The 18,644-nt window shown below is 43.2% G+C and overlaps 1 protein-coding gene and 1 long non-coding RNA gene across 2 annotated transcripts; both read left to right on the top strand.

Annotated features, from left to right (window-relative positions):
* The first annotated feature begins 5,441 nt into the window (after positions 1–5,441).
* Positions 5,442–17,203, top strand: LOC117338544 (apolipoprotein D-like). Its single transcript, XM_033899902.1, has 4 exons — positions 5,442–5,519; positions 11,708–11,832; positions 15,931–16,019; positions 16,980–17,203. The coding sequence occupies exons 1-4, from the start codon at positions 5,442–5,444 to the stop codon at positions 17,201–17,203; spliced, it is 516 nt and encodes a 171-aa protein (XP_033755793.1).
* Positions 17,204–17,248: 45 nt separating this feature from the next.
* On the top strand, positions 17,249–18,553 carry LOC117338069. Its single transcript, XR_004534957.1, has 3 exons — positions 17,249–17,774; positions 17,825–18,272; positions 18,372–18,553. It is a non-coding gene; the product is annotated as an uncharacterized LOC117338069 (long non-coding RNA).
* Positions 18,554–18,644: the final 91 nt, after the last annotated feature.

Here is an 18,644-nt window from a genome sequence, read left to right as displayed (position 1 = left end):
ATCAGGCTATCAAGGAAGTGGAGGTGGGGCAATCATCAGGCTGTCAAGGGAGTGGAGGAGGGACAATCACCAGGCTGTCAAGGGAGTGGAGGTGGGGCAATCATCATGTTATGAAGGGAGTGGAGGTGGGGCAATTATCATGCTGTCAAGGGAGTGGAGGTGGGGCAATCATCATGCTGTCAAGGGAGTGGGGGTGGGGACAATCATCAGGCTGTCAAGGAAGTGGAGGAGGGGCAATCATCAGGCTGTCAAGGAAGTGGAGGAGGGACACTCATCAGGCTGTCAAGGGAATGGAGGTGGGGACAATCATCAGGCTGTCAAGGGAATGGAGGTGGGGACAATCATCAGACTGTCAAGGAAGTGGGGGTGGGGACAATCATCAGGCTGTCAAGGAAGTGGGGGTGGGGACAATCATCAGGCTGTCAAGGAAGTGGGGGTGGGAACAATCATCAGGCTGTCAAGGAAGTGGAGGTGGGGCAATCATCAGGCTGTCAAGGAATTGGAGGTGGGGCAATCATTAGGCTGTCAAGGAAGTGGAGGTGGGGACAATCATCAGGCTGTCAAGGGAGTGGAGGTGGGGCAATCATCAGGCTGTCAAGGAAGTGGAGGTGGGGCAATCATCAGGCTGTCAAGGGAGTGGAGGTGGGGCAATCATCAGGCTGTCAAGGAAGTGGGGGTGGGGACAATCATCAGGTTGTCAAGGGAGTGGAGGTGGGGCAATCATTAGGATGTCAAGGAAGTGGGGGGTTGGGACAATCATCAGGCTGTCAAGGGAGTGGAGGTGGGGCAATCATCAGGCTGTCAAGGAAGTGGAGGGGGGGCAATTATCAGGCTGTCAAGGAAGTGGAGGTGGGACAATCATCAGGCTATCAAGGGAATGGAGGTGGGACAATCATCAGGCTATCAAGGGAGTGGAGGAGGGACAATCATCAGGCTGTCAAGGAAGTGGAGGTGGGACAATCATCAGGCTGTCAAGGGAGTGGAGGAGGGACAATCATCAGGCTGTCAAGGGAGTGGAGGTGGGGCAATCATCAGGCTGTCAAGGAAGTGGAGGTGGGGCAATCATCAGGCTGTCAAGGGAGTGGAGGTGGGGCAATCATCAGGCTATCAAGGGAGTGGAGGTGGTGACAATCATCAGGCTGTCAATGAAGTGGAGGTGGGGCAATCATCAGGATGTCAAGGGAGTGGAGGTGGGGCAATCATCAGGATGTCAAGGGAGTGGAGGTGGGGCAATCATCAGGCTGTCAAGGAAGTGGAGGTGGGGCAATCATCAGGCTGTCAAGGGAGTGGAGGTGGGACAATCATCAGGCTGTCAAGGGAGTGGAGATGGGGCAATCATCAGGCTATCAAGGGAGTGGAGGTGGTGACAACCATCAGGATGTCAATGAAGTGGAGGTGGGGCAATCATCAGGCTGTCAAGGAAGTGGAGCTGGGGCAATCATCATGTTATGAAGGGAGTGGAGGTTGGGCAATCATCAGGCTGTCAAGGAAGTGGAGGTGGGACAATCATCAGGCTATCAAGGAAGTGGAGGTGGGGCAATCATCAGGCTGTCAAGGGAGTGGAGGAGGGACAATCACCAGGCTGTCAAGGGAGTGGAGGTGGGGCAATCATCATGTTATGAAGGGAGTGGAGGTGGGGCAATTATCATGCTGTCAAGGGAGTGGAGGTGGGGCAATCATCATGCTGTCAAGGAGTGGGGGTGGGGACAATCATCAGGCTGTCAAGGAAGTGGAGGAGGGACACTCATCAGGCTGTCAAGGGAATGGAGGTGGGGACAATCATCAGGCTGTCAAGGGAATGGAGGTGGGGACAATCATCAGACTGTCAAGGAAGTGGGGGTGGGGACAATCATCAGGCTGTCAAGGAAGTGGGGGTGGGGACAATCATCAGGCTGTCAAGGAAGTGGGGGTGGGAACAATCATCAGGCTGTCAAGGAAGTGGAGGTGGGGCAATCATCAGGCTGTCAAGGAAGTGGAGGTGGGGCAATCATCAGGCTGTCAAGGAAGTGGAGGTGGGGACAATCATCAGGCTGTCAAGGGAGTGGAGGTGGGGCAATCATCAGGCTGTCAAGGAAGTGGAGGTGGGGCAATCATCAGGCTGTCAAGGGAGTGGAGGTGGGGCAATCATCAGGCTGTCAAGGAAGTGGGGGTGGGGACAATCATCAGGTTGTCAAGGGAGTGGAGGTGGGGCAATCATTAGGATGTCAAGGAAGTGGGGGTTGGGACAATCATCAGGCTGTCAAGGGAGTGGAGGTGGGGCAATCATCAGGCTGTCAAGGAAGTGGAGGTGGGGCAATTATCAGGCTGTCAAGGAAGTGGAGGTGGGACAATCATCAGGCTATCAAGGGAGTGGAGGTGGGACAATCATCAGGCTATCAAGGGAGTGGAGGAGGGACAATCATCAGGCTGTCAAGGAAGTGGAGGTGGGACAATCATCAGGCTGTCAAGGGAGTGGAGGAGGGACAATCATCAGGCTGTCAAGGGAGTGGAGGTGGGGCAATCATCAGGCTGTCAAGGAAGTGGAGGTGGGGCAATCATCAGGCTGTCAAGGGAGTGGAGGTGGGGCAATCATCAGGCTATCAAGGGAGTGGAGGTGGTGACAATCATCAGGCTGTCAATGAAGTGGAGGTGGGGCAATCATCAGGATGTCAAGGGAGTGGAGGTGGGGCAATCATCAGGATGTCAAGGGAGTGGAGGTGGGGCAATCATCAGGCTGTCAAGGAAGTGGAGGTGGGGCAATCATCAGGCTGTCAAGGGAGTGGAGGTGGGACAATCATCAGGCTGTCAAGGGAGTGGAGATGGGGCAATCATCAGGCTATCAAGGGAGTGGAGGTGGTGACAACCATCAGGATGTCAATGAAGTGGAGGTGGGGCAATCATCAGGCTGTCAAGGAAGTGGAGGTGGGGCAATCATCATGTTATGAAGGGAGTGGAGGTTGGGCAATCATCAGGCTGTCAAGGAAGTGGAGGTGGGGCAATCATCAGGCTGTCAAGGAAGTGGAGGTGGGGCAATTATCAGGCTGTCAACGAAGTGGAGGTGGGGACAATCATCAGGTTGTCAATGGAGTGGAAGTGGTGCAATTATCAGGCTTTCAAGGAAGTGGAGGTGGGGCAATCATCAGGCTGTCAAGGGAGTGGAGGTGGGACAATCATCATGTTATGAAGGAAGTTGAGGTGGGGACAATCATCAGGCTGTCAAGGAAGTTGAGGTGGGACAATCATCAGGCTGTCAAGGGAGTGGAGGTGGGGACAATCATCATGTTATGAAGGAAGTTGAGGTGGGGACAATCATCAGGCTGTCAAGGAAGTTGAGGTGGGACAATCATCAGGCTGTCAAGGGAATGGAGGCGGGACAATCATCATGTTTTGTAGGAAGTTGAGGTAGGGCAATCATCAGGCTGTCAAGGAAGTGGAGGTGGGACAATCATCAGGCTGTCAAGGAAGTGGAGGTGGGGCAATCATCAGGCGGTCAAGGGAATGGAGGTGGGGCAATCATCAGGCTGTCAAGGAAGTGGAGGTGGGGCAATCATCAGGCTGTCAAGGGAATGGAGGTGGGGCAATCATCAGGCTGTCAAGGAAGTGGAGGTGGGGCAATCATCAGGCTGTCAAGGAAGTGGAGGTGGGGCAATCATCATGCTCTCAAGGGAGTGGAGGTGGGGCAATCATCAGGCTGTCAAGGGAGTGGAGGTGGGACAATCATCAGGCTATCAAGGAAGTGGAGGTGGGGACAATCATCAGGCTGTCAAGGAAGTGGAGGTGGGACAATCTACAGGCTATCAAGGGAGTGGAGGTGGGGCAATCATCAGGCTGTCAAGGGAATGGAGGTGGGACAATCACCAGGCTGTCAAGAAAGTGGAGGTGGGGCAATCATCATGCTGTCAAGGGAATGGAGATGGGGCAATAATCAGGCTGTCAAGGGAGTGGAGGAGGGACAATCATCAGGCTATCAAGGGAGTGGAGGTTGGGCAATCATCAGGCTGTCAAGGGAGTGGAGGTGGGACAATCATCAGGCTGTCAAGGAAGTGGAGGTGGGACAATCATCATGGTATGAAGGGAATGGAGGTGGGGCAATCATCAAGTTGTCAAGGAAGTGGAGGTGGGGCAATCATCAAGTTGTCAAGGGAATGGAGGTGGGGCAATCACCAGGCTGTCAAGGGAGTGGAGGTGGGGCAATCATCAGGCTGTCAAGGAAGTGGAGGTGAGACAATCTACAGGCTATCAAGGGAGTGGAGGTGGGGCAATCATCAGGTTGTCAAGGGCGTGGAGGTGGGGCAATCATCAGGCTGTCAAGGAAGTGGAGGTTGGGCAATCATCAGGCTATCAAGGGAGTGGAGGTGGTGCAATCATCAGGCTGTCAAGGAAGTGGAGGTGGGACAATCATCAGGCTATCAAGGAAGTGGAGGTGGGGCAATCATCAGGCTGTCAAGGAAGTGGAGGTGAGACAATCTACAGGCTGTCAAGGAAGTGGAGGTGGGGCAATCATCAGGCTGTCAAGGAAATGGAGGAGGGACAATCATCAGGCTAGCTAGGGAGTGGAGGTGGGACAATCATCAGGCTATCAAGGGAGTGGAGGAGGGACAATCATCAGGCTATGAAGGGAGTGGAGGTGGGGCAATCATCAGGCTGTCAAGGGAGTGGAGGTGGGGCAATCATCAGGCTGTCAAGGGAGTGGAGGAGGGACAATCATCAGGCTTTCAAGGGAGTGGAGGAGGGACAATCTACAGGCTGGCAAGGGAATGGAGGTGGGGCAATCATCAGGCTGTCAAGGGACTGGAGGTGGGTCAATCATCAGGCTGTCAAGAGAATGAAAGTGATGAAATCATCAGACTTTCCTGCGATTATCTGTCATTGCTGATTGTCGATTTTCTTGCAGCGTTCCTTCTACTGTTGTTTTGTACTCCCATCTGCTATTTGGTTTTCCTTCTCGTCATGACAATTTTATTTTCTTTCAGTTTAATTTAATCACCTTTTTTATGTAGCAATCATGTTCATTCATTTTTCGAAAAATCCCAGCGGATGATAAATCATTTTCTATTGGTCAGAATAATACTGCACTCTTTTCTTGACACATTTTTCAGTCGCTGTGTGTGTTGACGTATTAACTATTGTTGTTTCGATGCTAATACAAGTCCGTTCCGATTTGTCACAAACATTTACGGAATCGGTTAATTAAAAATGAAAAATCGTGTACAAAATCAAACATTCCTTTTCACTGCAAAAAATCAAGACTAGCCACCATCATGCTGTGTTATTCTCCCCGCAACATTTCTATGAATATGCATGAGCAGCGACATGGGGGTCCAGTATAACAGAAACAGTCACTTGTATAACACAGTACTTCCTTTACTATCATCATTCTGTACGACTGACTAGAATTGGATTCTGTACAGAGAATGCATTCACGAGCTTTATGTGTGCTGGTGACATTAAGATTGGTCATTATGGACATCGACGGTCAGGTTCTCTCCCATGGAAAGTGTCCGAATGTTGAACCAATGCCAGAATTCAAGATCCAGCCGGTAAGTTTTCATATCAGTCAAAATATAGGATCTTAAATGAGTTTCCATTATATGAGATTTTATAAAACGAGTCTTGGAATTGTTTAACTGTATGATGTCTCTATCATCACTGACGAGTCCTATCAGGACGACACAGCTGTCGGATGTCCCTATCATCACTGACGAGTCCTATCAGGACGATACAGCTGTATGATGTCTCTACCATCACTGACGAGTCCTATCAGGACGATACAGCTGTATGATGTCCCTATCATCACTGACGAGTCCTATCAGGACGACACAGCTGTATGATGTCCCTATCATTACTGACGAGTCCTATCAGGACGACACAGCTGTATGATGTCCCTATCATCACTGTCGAGTCCTATCAGGACGACACAACTGTATGATGTCCCTATCATCACTGTCGAGTCCTATCAGGACGACACTGCTGTATGATGTCTCTACCATTACTGACGAGTCCTATCAGGACGATACAGCTGTATGATGTCCCTATCATCACTGACGAGTCCTATCAGGACGACACTGCTGTATGATGTCTCTACCATTACTGACGAGTCCTATCAGGACGATACAGCTGTATGATGTCCCTATCATCACTGACGAGTCCTATCAGGACGATACAGCTGTATGATGTCTCTATCATCACTGACGAGTCCTATCAGGACGATACAGCTGTATGATGTCTCTACCATCACTGACGAGTCCTATCAGGACGATACAGCTGTATGATGTCCCTATCATCACTGACGAGTCCTATCAGGGCGATACAGCTGTATGATGTCTCTACCATCACTGACGAGTCCTATCAGGACGATACAGCTGTATGATGTCTCTACCATCACTGACGAGTCCTATCAGGACGACACAGCTGTAGGATGTCCCTATCATCACTGACGAGTCCTATCAGGACGATACAGCTGTAGGATGTCCCTATCATCACTGACGAGTCCTATCAGGACGATACAGCTGTATGATGTCTCTACCATCACTGACGAGTCCTATCAGGACGATACAGCTGTATGATGTCCCTATCATCACTGACGAGTCCTAGCAGGACGATACAGCTGTAGGATGTCCCTATCATCACTGACGAGTCCTATCAGGACGATACAGCTGTATGATGTCCCTATCATCACTGACGAGTCCTATCAGGACGATACAGCTGTATGATGTCCCTATCATCACTGACGAGTCCTAGCAGGACGATACAGCTGTAGGATGTCCCTATCATCACTGACGAGTCCTATCAGGACGATACAGCTGTATGATGTCTCTAGCATCACTGACGAGTCCTATCAGGACGATACAGCTGTATGATGTCCCTATCATCACTGACGAGTCCTATCAGGACGACACAGCTGTATGATGTCCCTATCATCACTGACGAGTCCTATCAGGACGACACAGCTGTATGATGTCCCTATCATCACTGACGAGTCCTATCAGGACGATACAGCTGTATGATGTCCCTATCATCACTGACGAGTCCTATCAGGACGATACAGCTGTATGATGTCCCTATCATCATTGACGAGTTCTAGCAGAACGACACAGCTGTATGATGTCTTTAGCATCATTGACAAGTCCTAGCAGGACGACACAGCTGTATGATGTCTTTAGCATCACTGACGAGTCCTATCAGGACGACACAGCTGTATGATGTCTCTATCATCACTGACGAGTCCTATCAGGACGACACAGCTGTATGATGTCCCTATCATCACTGACGAGTCCTATCAGGACGACACAGCTGTATGATGTCCCTATCATCACTGACGAGTCCTATCAGGACGACACAGCTGTATGATGTCCCTATCATCACTGACGAGTCCTATCAGGACGATACAGCTGTATGATGTCCCTATCATCACTGACGAGTCCTAGAAGGACGATACAGCTGTAGGATGTCCCTATCATCACCGACGAGTTCTAGAAGGACGACACAGCTGTAGGATGTCGCTATCATCACCGACGAGTCCTATCAGGACGACACAGCTGTATGATGTCCCTATCATCACTGACGAGTCCTACCAGGACGATACAGCTGTATGATGTCCCTTACCATCACTGACGAGTCCTAGAAGGACGACACAGCTGTATGATGTCCCCATCATCACTGACGAGTCCTATCAGGACGATACAGCTGTATGATGTCCCTATCATCACTGACGAGTCCTATCAGGACGATACAGCTGTATGATGTCCCTATCATCACTGACGAGTCCTATCAGGACGACACAGCTGTATGATGTCCCTATCATCACTGACGAGTCCTATCAGGACGATACAGCTGTATGATGTCCCTATCATCACTGACGAGTCCTAGAAGGACGATACAGCTGTACATGTAGGATGTCCCTATCATCACCGATGACTTCTAGAAGGACGATACAGCTGTATGATGTCCCTATCATCACTGACGAGTCCTAGAAGGACGACACAGCTGTAGGATGTCGCTATCATCACAGGACGCGTCCTGATAGGACTTTTCAGGACGACACAGCTGTATGACGTAGTATCATACATTTTTTTATTCTACTGTATCTAATCCTCAATTAGTGCTTTAAACTGCTAATATCTTGCTCGTCTTTTGCACTATCCAATTTTTCTAACATTTTCGTTTATATGTTCAACACCGCAGGAATTATCGTAAAGCTGGTTTTGTATAACCGTAGTTAGAAAATTAAACTACCTATATACTTTGATTTCGGAATCATTAAATCACTGAAATGTGTTTAATGCAGAGTTATGTGTTATACCAACAATATCAATGGTTTTAGTGTATCAATTGTCAAGTGATACGAAAAAAAATATTTAAAAAATACAATACAATAATTCTATGAGAAAACAAAGAACGTGATGGGGATGTGACATCTTTTAATCAAGATGTGTATGTACTGGACACAACGCCATATATATCAAATTAGACCTCTCCAGTTCTGGGCGTAGACGTACTGTACTATGTACTCGTACACGGACGCGTACTATGCAATTCCTGGGGTTCGTATGAAAAGTTAAAATCACTTATATACGTACATTAAAATCTCTTATATGCACTAAAATCGTGCACATTGCATGTGCTCATATAAAATAAGACGAACATAGCTTCAAAAATTCAGATTTTATCATCTATAACATTTCCAGTTCTGTGTGTAGACTGACGCATATTATACAAATGGTTACATTTAAATGTTTTGTAATGGGAGACACATATTATAATACAAATGTATAAAGAAATTTCCATAAAATTAGCCATTTCAAGGTTAAGTAATATCTTTATTATCATATCAAACTATTACAATCATTTAAAAAATCATATTACGCTGACTCGCTTAGATCCCCTATAGTATTTCGTTAGACTTTCGCCATTCAGTGATGTCAATAACAGATAAGTTTCACTAACACCCTCACACAAAGCATTACATGGAATAGGAGGGGGTAATTAGCTATGTCGAAACACTTTATCTTGATTGATACTACCTGTAGATTTGATCATGTGACGCAGTGACAGCTTGCTTTGTCACGTGATATGTTTGTTCACCCCATGCTTCATAGTCAGAACCTAGCTGATACAAAGAACGCTTACTAAAATGTACAATATCAGTTTATATGCGAGATAGCTTTAGTTCATCAACCATGTATTGTTCTTTGTGGCTGTTTGCAATAAAAAAAATCTATATCGGGTTTATAATACACTAGCGGAAGAAAGAAACGCAAATCTATTTTCGATAAATATTATTTTACATGATTCTTTAATGATGTGTTTATGGTGTGGGTTTCTCGATTATTTCATCTTCACTGAAAACATTTTGATAATTTTCACTGCCCTATCACAAAGCAAGGATACCCTACCCCGTTTCCTGATCCAAATCAGTAGTGTATAAAACCCACCCCTGGCATCAGTCGCTACTCTTACTCTCCTTAACATTGGCCCCATTAAATGACATTATTCCATTCCTGAATAAGGGCCTACGTTAGTTGAGCGACGTCATATGGAAGTTGACGCACTTTCTAACTCACCTGTCTAGCTCGTCCCACAAATGCTCAATCTGGGACATACAGTATATGGACTATACGGCGGCCAATCAAGGCCTGGAACGTTGTTTTGAGCCAGAAAGTCACGACAAACCCCAACAATATGGGGCCTCGCGTTCACCTGCTGCAACGTTAGGTTGCATTGATGGATAAGAGGAAGAACGTGTGGTCTCAAGACCTGATCCCGATATCTTACTGTTGTAAGATTACCATGGATAACCATGAGAGGTGTTTCACGCCTTGAGGTATCCCTGCCCTTAACATAACTGTTTGTTTTGTTTTTTGTTTAACGTCCTTTTAATAGCCAGGGTCATTTAAGGACGTGCCAAGTTTTAAAGGTGGATGAAAGCCGGAGTACACGGAGAAAAACCACCGGCCTACGGTCAGTACCTGGCAACTGGCCCACGTAGGTTTCGAACTCGCAACCCAGAGGTGGAGGGCTTGTGTTAAAGTGTCGGGACACCTTAACCACTCGGCCACCGCGGCCCCTTTACCACAACAGACCCTACCCCGAATCTGTCGCTTTCCGTTACGCAAGCGTCAGAATATCGCTCGCCACGACGTCGATAGACACGTTGTCGTCCATATGACGTGTAAAGCTTAAAGCGACACTCGTCAGTGAACAACATGCGTGACTAGTGGGCAAAACGAAACCGATTAGGTGCATGTGCAATAAGCCACTGCATTCGACGTTGGCGTCGCCTCTGTTTAAGTGGCTGACCTACATAGGACATCCTCACCTTAAATGAAATTTCCGCAACTTATTCCTAACCGTTCTTGGACACACTGGCCGCATGTCTTGATCATGACGTCGCGACGTAATGCGTGGGCGTCCGCTCCTGGGACGATCACCCAATCTCCCTGTGGCCCTGAGACGTTCAACTTAGCGGAATACTGTTGTTTCATGTACAATGTATACCGTATTGTTGGGTTACATGATGTCCTGAATGCCCCTGAATTATCAGAGCAATGGCCCTACCCCTATCGACTTCACTTAATCGCGGTATTTTGTTGTAAAATCGCTGCTAATGTTCGATTTGTAATTATTTACTAGCAAATATGGTGCAATAATACCCCGGATGCACGCTTTCTTGAAAAATCTGCTGAAAATGTAACAGAGCGCATGATAAATTAAATTTAAATCACTGCCTTCGCTAGGGATCGAACCCGGGACCTCTGGCTTACTAGTCTTACGCTCAACCGATCGAGCTAAAGAGAAGATCTCTCTAGCCGAGCGGTATATTGCGGCTAGTATTTACCAGGGTTACAGGCCTCATATGTCTGTTGGTTCCGCCGTCACCGTCCCGGATCTCGTTTTGATATTGGATTTGACATAGTACTATATTTGCATCATAAAGGAGAGGACGCTTACTCTGCAGGGACATCTTATTGTATGTTTCAAACGTTACCGTGATATGTGTTTTAGTAAGGATTACGGTTTTGTTAACACATAGGTATTTCTTTGTTCCTTACGTAGGCTAGTAGCTTGTCATCGACTACTAAAAAGGTATCCACTCCTTGTTATTAACTAAGGTTAATTGGCTTGGTATCTTTGCAACTACAATTGTACTCCGGTTCTCCTTTAAAGAACATATTATTACTGGGATATGACCTTGGTTTACCGAACGCTTACTCTTCCGAAACACATGGGTTTAATCGTTTTGTATGTTTTATGTGTATATTTGAGTCTTTTGTTTGTTCACATGCTGCCTTCATTTAATCGATTTTGAGTTGGAATTAAGGTTTTGTGTTCACATCGGTAAACTCTTTATGTTTTTAAACATATTAAATAAGATATTTGGCTTATTTGGATTATTAGATAGGGGTGACTCCGTTGTGTAATTACCAATTAATTTCCATGCGTGTTTATTTGGTAGTACAACAAGCATACTCCCGGATATGTAGAACTCTGTCATATTCCAGTCATTCGATGTGCTAAATATTGCTTGTAAAGTAATCTTATATGTAATATCAGTTTCGAAAATTTCAAACTCACTTATATGTATCTGTAACCTAACATAAGTTGATTTAAACATTGTTTTTTAATCAACATATATATCTGACCTTAATGATGAGAAAATGTAATCTAACTCTGTGCACATGCCAAAAGAATTTATGAAAACAATAAACTATATTTTTATATCTAAAAGTTCCTTGGGGTGTGGTACGAGGTGTTCCGATTCTATGACCAATTTGAGGAGAATCAAAGTTGTATCCGAATGGAATATACACTCAAACCAGATGGACATATAGGCCTTCACAACTTCGGAGATATGTAAGTATTTTTACTTTCTACCTAAAATTTGACACTACTTCCTGGCAATACAATTAGACTACATACGTATCTTCTTATTTATGTTCTTTTTGTACAGGAAATAATAACCAAAACACTGCTTCAGTCGTTATATATAATTAACTACGATTACGCTTTTACGAGGGATGATTGATATGTTGTGAGCCTCGTATTGAAGGAGGTACTCAAGGATGTTCTTTTTAAGTCCCTACTATTCTCTGACTATATAGGGCCCTGTTTTCCAAGGATCGGTTTCATTTGGTTAGTTTATATCGCCATTCACGATAGTGACTTTAAGTTGATTGAGCATCCGCCTTATTCATCTGATCTCGCTCCATCAGACTTTCATCTATTTCAAAAACTGAAAATAGCTATTTCAGTCCGATGATGACGTTACATGCATGCAGTGGATGGCTTTATTAAAATATTAAAATGGCATTGAGGTCCTTAAACACTGCTGGCAAAAGTATATAGATACTGAAGGAGATTATGTTGTAAAAAAATAATACAATATGTCCGTCAAAATTCAAATAATTCAATATGAGGCTGCAACATATCAATCAGCCCTTGTAGTTTAGTTTTAACTTGATTTCTTTCCTTGTTAAAAAACATTGTATTAAAGTAGTTTCTAGAAAAAGGATTCAAAAACAAGTGAGAGACACGTACATAGATTAGTCTCCTTTTCCTTTTACTTCTGCATGAAGTCAACATGACCTTTATTTTTCGTGCTCTGCTATTTTCCATATAGCAACAATTATAGCTATGAAGATACAATATTCGCTCCTAACGGAAATTATACAAAGTCAGCGCGAGTTGGTGATATAATACACTAATTAGCCTCCGACAGAGGTCCAGAACACTTCAGAACGCATTGGTACCAGTCCCGAAAGAGGGAACACAACATACCGGTGCTTACTTCATTGTATTTGGAACATTTGCGATACAGATCACAATACAAGGAGTTAGATATGTATATATAAAGCATTGCATTCGTTCACGACCACTACGATCGGAGACAGAATCCTTGTTATGTGTTCCAAACTTTCTACTCTGACATATGATAACTGCAGTGTTTCGGAAAGGTAACAGACACTTTGGGGGAATAGTTTACCATCTGCTACCAGGAAGTCGAAAACCAGGCCAAGAAAATTAAACTTCATCTGTTTACGTCTACCTTTTAGACTCTAACGCTGACTTCATGTAAATTAGCACCTATTTACTTGCATTGATATTTTATTATATATATGTTATACCTGTTATATGCATTGTGTATCACTTGACATGTTATTATATCATTAATGTGAAGCGCAATGTTATCATATCATTAATGTGAAGCGCAATGTTATTAAATCATTAATGTGAAGCGCAATGTTATCATATCATTAATGTGAAGCGCAATGTTATTATATCATTAATGTGAAAATTAATGTGAAGCGCAATGTTATCATATCATTAATGTGAAGCGCAATGTTATTATATCATTAATGTGAAGTGCAATGTTATTATATCATTAATGAGAAGCGTATTGTTATTATATCATTGATGTGAAGCGCAATATTTAAGGTAGTTTAGACAGTGCTGTATATATATGATGTAAATTTGTTATTATCATACATTGAATCCCCATCAAAGATCTATTAGGACTACTGTCATTTTCATAAAATGGGTTTAAACATATGACACACCAAACTTATCGGTAATATAAATAGATATACAACTGAGTAACATTTATCTTTTTGTTTCTTCACATAAGTGACCTTGATGTATTTCAAATAATGAAATAAATTGTAATAATATACCTGTTCTTATGACGTATCCACGTAGTGTATGAAGATGAGAAAATTGTAAGGATACAATACTTCAAATGTCAAGAATATTTCAAATGAATATATCATATCTAAACGTCTTACTGGAGGTTAAAACATGAAATGAACACCATATAATATGACATGTTCACCGTTTTCTTGATGATAATGAACCGCGAGCAGTAACCCTTGACCATGGCGTGTTAAAAGTTGTAATATTCAATAATTCCATATCTAAATTCAATCCTTTATATTTTCATTGATCCATTGATTAAAGAGAGACGATTCTTACAGAAATATATAACTCTTGCAACCTTATTTCTGGAATGTTCTGGAAGAGAGATGTGTCATAATATTTTGTTAACAAATATTTATTGTCAAGTGGTTGCTTACAAAAAGTGTGTTAGAGAGTTCTAGAAAAGAGATTGTTGGAGAATTTGCTTGAAAGATTTGGCAAATTGTATAAATATACAACGAGAGACAAATTGTTATTCAGAAGTGGTTTACAATTGTCAATGAGAGCTATATGAATTATTTTAGATTATTAATTGCGTGGGACTGAGAACTGACTTACAACTGTTAAGGGGGGCTATATGAATTCTGCTGGATTATTAATTGCCCGATAGTGAAAACTGATTTACAACTGTTATACCCCCATCACACTAGGTCACGTTCCCACTACGTCCAACCACGTCCTGGAAAAAATTGAAGAACGCAATGCGAACGCAGAAAGAACTTGTACAACGTAGTAAAGACTCAATAGAGACCGATAAGGACGTGTTATGGTCTTCATGGACCTGGAGGACGTGAACAAACTTTGAGCATGTTAAAAAAAAGCGTAGCGAGGACGTGGTCCAATCGGGACGTAGTAAGAACGTAACAGGGACGCAGTACCAGCGGTATTGACGTGGTAATGACGTAACCAAAACCCAATGAGAACTTCATTGACGCAGTGGAAGCGTAGCGCTGATGGAAAGGATTGTATTACGTTCTCATTGCGTTGTCAGTGCGTTCTTGCTACGTCAATGTAGTTCTTATTGCGACCTCTCTACGCTTGTACAATGACCAAGGTACGCCAATACCACGTTGTTGATGACCACGTTAGGTTTCCAGTACGTTCTTACGGTGCTCATTAAGTTTACGACACGTCTGTCACAGGTTACCACCACGTCAAAACCACGTCCAGAGGATCGGCTGTATAAATACTCATTTCAAGTTTAATTCATTATCACTTTCGTTCAAACTACAAAAGAAGATGGTTACAAGTTATCAAGAACTTCTCTGCCCTGCCTGTACCAGTCGAAAAATTCGGTTCTTCGTCATAATCGTTGGTTGCTTCGGATGCAACAACGCTGGCAACTGGTGGTGGATTTTTTAGAATTTTACCTCTGCCTCTCCCACCACGGCCTGTCTTGGACTGTCCGGATTTTCTCGGCGGCATATTGTGAATATTGCAGGGGAATGGAAAAAAGAAACAAGTCAAGTTGTATTTATAGGGAACGGGCAAACGCAGAGAGAACGTAGTAATTACGTAATGCACGCGTAGAAAGATCTTTTTGGACGTAGTAAGAGCGTATTAAGAACACACAGAGCGTGGTGCACGCGCGAACATGCGCGAGATAAGGTCTTAGTGGAAACGTGTAGGACGTAGTAAGAACCCAGCAAGGACGTAATGAGGGCGTAATATGAACGTGACAACTGCAAAATTCTCCATTTTTGCCACGACCCCGCTGCGTTTCTCGAAATTTTAAGGACGCAGTGCGGTCTTCGTGGTCTTTGTCTTAGTGTGATGGGGGCATTAAGGAGAGCTTTGTGAATTCTGTTGGATTATTAAATCCTGGAACTGTGAGCTGTGGGATTTAAAACATTCTTAATTCTGGAGAAACTTAAAGGAAAGGATTACTCAGGGACAGCTGTTAAGTAATTAACTGTGCTGATTAATACACCACCTCGTACACCACGAATCTGTAAGGTGTTTAGTTTTGTATATATCATTAAATTGTGTTTTGAACTTAGCTGCTGGGTTTCATCTATCTGTTATTATCACGTAACAATATTTATGTTCAACATTTTATATTTATATTCAATATCTATACATAGTATTTGATCATAAAATATTATAATATAACCTATATCTTTAAGAATAAGCTTTTGACAGGCATTGACCAAAAGTCCATGTGCATTTCTACAAATCGATAAATGTGTACGATGGCTACTGCATAGACTGTAGCATTTGATAATAAAACTTGTCACTGCCTGCTATCTCTCTACACAGGCCAGACAACACCACGGTGGTAGCCGAGGGAGACGGTTATGTTGCCGACCCTTCCACTCCAGCCAGGTACATGGTCACGTTCGCGGATAGTAAGTATATTGCGTAACTCTGTTATCACATGTTCAGGTATGTAATCTTTCAAATACCAATTCGCATAATATTGACCATATGTAGACACTATTGATAACAATTTCATACTGATACATTCATATAGTCAGCTTTATTTCATACCTGGTGAATATTACCTGTCGATATAGGTAATGTTATTACATACTGCAGAGCATTTCTATAGTGATACATCTAGTCGTCGTCAGACCTTATACATGTTTACATTACAAGGCATTGTATCGGACATTTAACACTAAAATAATCTTATGTTGTTTTTATCGGGATATCGTTTTGGCTGGAATCCATCGGTTAGTATCCAATGATCGATTTAAAGGAGAAATGAAACAATAAGATGTCCTCAAATGCTTTCTTGAAATGCATTGTTTAATCATACCTTGTTATTTTTACATAAATGCAAAAATATATGCAGAACAACGGTATCAAATAAGCTAATGCATATACAGATGTACATTAAGCATACTTTTGGATGGCGCTGGTGGCTTGGTTGGACTATGGGTGTTTTCGATTAACACGAAGCCCACATTTTTCCTGCGACGTCCTGCAACGAAGTGTTGTAATATGTTTTATCTCCGTCCGTCTTGTATGTAGGTAAATGTTTACATAACACCGATTCCCAGCACTCTAGCGGCTTTGTTCCCATAGGGATTTTGATCAAACTTCACACAATTACAAAGAACAATAATATCTCGGACAAGTGTTCGACTTTCAGGGTTGTTAGTTCAAGGTCAAGGTCACCATTACTTTTTTTTTTTTTTTTTTTTGAAAATCAAAGTTTCTTTTAAAACATTACAGTGTAATAGCTGGCGGGCGCGGGTAAGGGACATGTACTGTTTTAGCTATACTCAGTGTACTTATTCATAAAATATACTTACATATTAAAAAAAAACAAAAAATAGCAATACACATTACTTCCATTTTAGGCTCTCAACCATTGGACTATTCCATCGTAGCAACCGATTACATAGACCACGCCCTCGTCTTCTCCTGTACCGAGATCCTGGGAATGGCTAACGCCCAGTTCGCCTGGGTCTTGAGTCGCAACAGGACCATTGACAGCAAGGTTATGCGAGGACTAACAGCAAAACTGTCGTGTTACGGAGTGGATATTGACTACTTCGAAGATAGTCCACAACTTAACTGCTGATGATGCCATTTTACTGTCATATATATTTCAAACATGACAGCTTTGAACAGCTGCCATTTTCGCATCCATAGGCAAAATGAAGAAAGGTTACATGTAAGAAACACATTTAGCATATAGGCTACAGATTCTATCAAATGCGATTTAAAACTTGTATTTTACATACTAGATTATCTTTAAATCTAATAGAACAATGCTTGTTGCATCAATTGTTGATTTTTCAACAAATATCATTTTACTAAATTATGATATTTTTATCCTTCACCATCTTTGAACGTACAATTATTACTCCATATCATTTTATCATTTACAAAAGAAACTGAATATATTAATGAAGAACAAGACATATACATACACAGGTACTGTAACCTCGGTCAGCTAATACAATGACACCACACAAATACATATACAGGTACTGTAACCCTCGGTCAGGTAATACAAGGACACCACACAAATACATATACAGGTACTGTAACCCTCGGTCAGGTAATACAAGGACACTACACAAATACATATACAGGTACTGTAACCCTCGGTCAGGTAATACAAGGACACTACACAAATACACATACAGGTACTGTAACCCTCTATCAGGTAATACAAGGACACCAAATACATATACAGGTACTGTAACCCTCGGTCAGGTAATACAAGGACACCACACAAATACATATACAGGTACTGTAACCCTCGGTCAGGTAATACAAGGACACCACACAAATACATATACAGGTACTGTAACCCTCTATCAGGTAATACAAGGACACCACACAAATACATATACAGGTACTGTAACCCTCTATCAGGTAATACAAGGACACCACACAAATACATATACAGGTACTGTAACCCTCTATCAGGTAATACAAGGACACCACACAAATACATATACAGGTACTGTAACCCTCTATCAGGTAATACAAGGACACCACACAAATACATATACAGGTACTGTAACCCTCGGTCAGGTAATACAAGGACACCAAATACATATACAGGTACTGTAACCCTCGGTCAGGTAATACAAGGACACCACACAAATACATATACAGGTACTGTAACCCTCGGTCAGGTAATACAAGGACACCAAATACATATACAGGTACTGTAACCCTCGGTCAGGTTTACAAGGACACCAAATACATATACAGGTACTGTAACCCTTGGTCAGGTAATACAAGGACATCACACAAATACATATACAGGTACTGTAACCCTCGGTCAGGTAATACAAGGACACCACACAAATACATATACAGGTACTGTAACCCTCTATCAGGTAATACAAGGACACCAAATACATATACAGGTACTGTAACCCTCGGTCAGGTAATACAAGGACACCACACAAATACATATACAGGTACTGTAACCCTCGGTCAGGTAATACAAGGACACCAAATACATATACAGGTACTGTCACCCTCGGTCAGGTAATACAAGG

The sequence above is a fragment of the Pecten maximus genome, chromosome 11, assembly GCF_902652985.1.
Source record: "Pecten maximus chromosome 11, xPecMax1.1, whole genome shotgun sequence".
Lineage (NCBI taxonomy): Eukaryota > Metazoa > Mollusca > Bivalvia > Pectinida > Pectinidae > Pecten > Pecten maximus.
This window is presented reverse-complemented; position numbering and strand designations above follow the sequence as displayed.

Excerpts from the sequence above, each read along its gene's own strand:
- LOC117338544 (XM_033899902.1), top strand. The coding sequence starts at position 5,442 with ATGGACATCGACGGTCAGGTTCTCTCCCATGGAAAGTGTCCGAATGTT. Across the intron at positions 5,520-11,707 it reads CAGAATTCAAGATCCAGCCG|TTCCTTGGGGTGTGGTACGA; the intron begins GTAAGTTTTCAT and ends TATATCTAAAAG. Across the intron at positions 11,833-15,930 it reads CTTCACAACTTCGGAGATAT|GCCAGACAACACCACGGTGG; the intron begins GTAAGTATTTTT and ends CTCTCTACACAG.